Source organism: Cebus imitator, unplaced genomic scaffold (genome assembly GCF_001604975.1).
Source record: "Cebus imitator isolate Cc_AM_T3 unplaced genomic scaffold, Cebus_imitator-1.0 Scaffold151, whole genome shotgun sequence".
In the NCBI taxonomy this organism is placed as follows: domain Eukaryota; kingdom Metazoa; phylum Chordata; class Mammalia; order Primates; family Cebidae; genus Cebus; species Cebus imitator.
Window position 1 is genome coordinate 5,018,193 of NW_016107466.1, and position 2,151 is coordinate 5,020,343.

At 54.1% G+C, this 2,151-nt stretch overlaps 1 protein-coding gene across 1 annotated transcript; it reads right to left on the reverse strand.

Moving 5' to 3' along the window:
• Nucleotides 1-225: 225 nt before the first annotated feature.
• On the reverse strand, nt 226-1,409 carry MCCD1 (mitochondrial coiled-coil domain 1). Its single transcript, XM_017543297.2, has 2 exons — nt 1,198-1,409; nt 226-711 (listed from the first exon to the last, which is right to left on the reverse strand). The coding sequence occupies exons 1-2, from the start codon at nt 1,360-1,362 to the stop codon at nt 523-525; spliced, it is 354 nt and encodes a 117-aa protein (XP_017398786.1). The 5' UTR covers nt 1,363-1,409; the 3' UTR covers nt 226-522.
• Nucleotides 1,410-2,151: the final 742 nt, after the last annotated feature.

The window sequence follows — 2,151 nt, forward strand, 5'->3', positions numbered from 1 at the left end:
TCCTACATTGAACAGACACGGTAGAGGACTCGCCCATTCTGGAATGTGATTGTCTGGCCTTCAGGAGAGGACATCAGGGTGGGGGTGAAGGAGACACTACTGCCCCCATCCCTGACAGCCCCCACCCCATGGCTTCCGTCTTTTGCATCACCACCACTCCTGAACCCCCATTTCTGATTTGTCAGAATTTTTTTTTAACAAAACTAAAAATGAAACACACGTGTCTGTGGTATCTGTAAGTGCTTCGTCCTTTTATTATATTTGGGGTGAGTTTATTTTAGGTCATGGTCCTAAATAAATTCCCTGTAAGGCCTGAGTGCCCTGCTGTAAGGTCAAAGGGAGATGGGACTAAGACTGCAGAGCCCTGGCTCCCCCACTACCTGCCAATTGCCTGTGCTTTGTGGGGGTCTCTTCTGCTTTCTCTGGTCTGAGAGAGGCTTGGATGTTTCTGATCCCGAAGCTCCAGGGGGGTGGCGCACAGTATTTCCAGTGCCAGAGGGTGCTGTGGGCAGTGGGGAAAGCCTAGGCGCTGCCTTCCAGGCTCTCTCGGTGCCGCCTCATCTGTTCCTTCAGCTTCTGGATCTTGAGCACCAGGGCTTGGGCCTCCCAGGCTCCTTCCTGCCCTTCCAGGAGCGCCTGGTATAGCTCCAGCTGCTGCTCCAGCAGCTGCTCAGCTTGGGCCAGCTCAGCTGTGCGGTGGGTCCCAGGGCCCTGGTAGGGGAAGTAGGGGAGGGAGCATCAGCCAGGGGAGGGGTCAGAGGCCCTGGGAAGTGAGAAATTCCACCCTCCCTATCTGTTTTTGACTCAGTAGCCTTTACTGAGAAGCCCAGGGAGCTCCCTCTCTTGGGCATAGGCCTCCGCAGGGCAGGTAGAGATCCCTGGCCCAGAGGCTGTAACCAGATGCCTTGAACAAGGATATGGGGTCACTGGAAAGGACTGGCTGCCCCTCTCTGCTAAGAAATAATTAACTGTTAGGTGAGGGGGAATTCCTGTTCAAGGACTTTGTGGACTGTGCTGCTGTGGATAGGGGTGGGGGAAGGGAGCTCAGAGTTCTGGGCTGGGGGAGGGGAGGAGAAGAGCTCGTAGCTGAACTAAAGAAGATGCAGGAGTAAGGGTGGTGCAGGGTGAGATTGACATTTTTTTCCCCCACCTCAGTACAAACTCAAACCCTCTGTCCCTACCCTTGGTGCCACTTACCCTGGGAGGGGACGTCATCTCATTGCCTCTGGAGCTGGTCTCTTCCATGCTTGCCTTGGAGCTTTGGGAGCAGCACCCACGGGAGCCCTGGGGTGGCAGGGACCAGGAGGGCAGGAGGAGACGAAGGAAATGGCACCGAGAGAGCCAGGACAGAGGGAGGACCATGGCGGGTGACCTGGCAGGGAGCTGTCTGAGCTGCCCAACAGCCACCAGGAACTGGTTCCCTCCAGGCCTTGGCCTCACTTCAGTGCCTGGCCCTGCCCAGGCCCCGTTCCCCAGCCCTGCCCCTGCCCCACTCTGCCCCCACCTCTCCCAGCCTACCCCCAGACAGAGTCCAGGAACACTTCCTGATGTGCAAAATGTTCCTGCTAGTTTAGGCAGAACTTGCTTTAGAGTGCCTGTGCCCAGCCTACCACAGGTTGTTTTTTTGTACTGTCCTAAAGTGTTTATTAGGTATGAATTTTACAAACATTACTTATATTAGTGGTAGCTGTGGAGCTGGAGAGGATTGTGCCTTCTCCAAGCTGCATGGCAAGAGCCACCAATAGTGTGGTAGAACTTCAGCCCTTTCCAAGACCACGGCTCTTTGGGCCTGCAGATGTCAGCGCATGTGTCTTCCTGTGCTTGTGGACTGCATTGGTGATCCACTGGGTGTCAGGTTTCCTTCTGATAGTGTTATGGAATGGATCAACTAGGATAACCCCCCAAAAATCTGTACATAGAATCTTCAACCCAGTAAGAAGTACTCAGAGCTCCACAGTGGCATCCAGCTTGCTCCTCTGCAACAGACTGAAGGCTGTGAGCAAACCAGCTGGTTAACTCCATGATAGGCTTGTAACTTGTGTTCTTTCTTTTTTTTTTTTTTGAGATGGGAGTCTTGCTCTGTCGCCAGGCTGGAGTGCATTGCGCAATCTTGGCTCATTGCAACCTCTGCCTCCTGGGTTCAAGCAATTC

What these genes read in the sequence shown, in the direction of transcription:
- MCCD1 (XM_017543297.2), bottom strand. Translation starts at nt 1,362, where the DNA reads ATGGTCCTCCCTCTGTCCTGGCTCTCTCGGTGCCATTTCCTTCGTCTC. An exon ending in AGATGACGTCCCCTCCCAGG is followed by an intron (nt 712 to 1,197) that starts GTAAGTGGCACC and finishes TTCCCCTACCAG; the next exon opens with GGCCCTGGGACCCACCGCAC.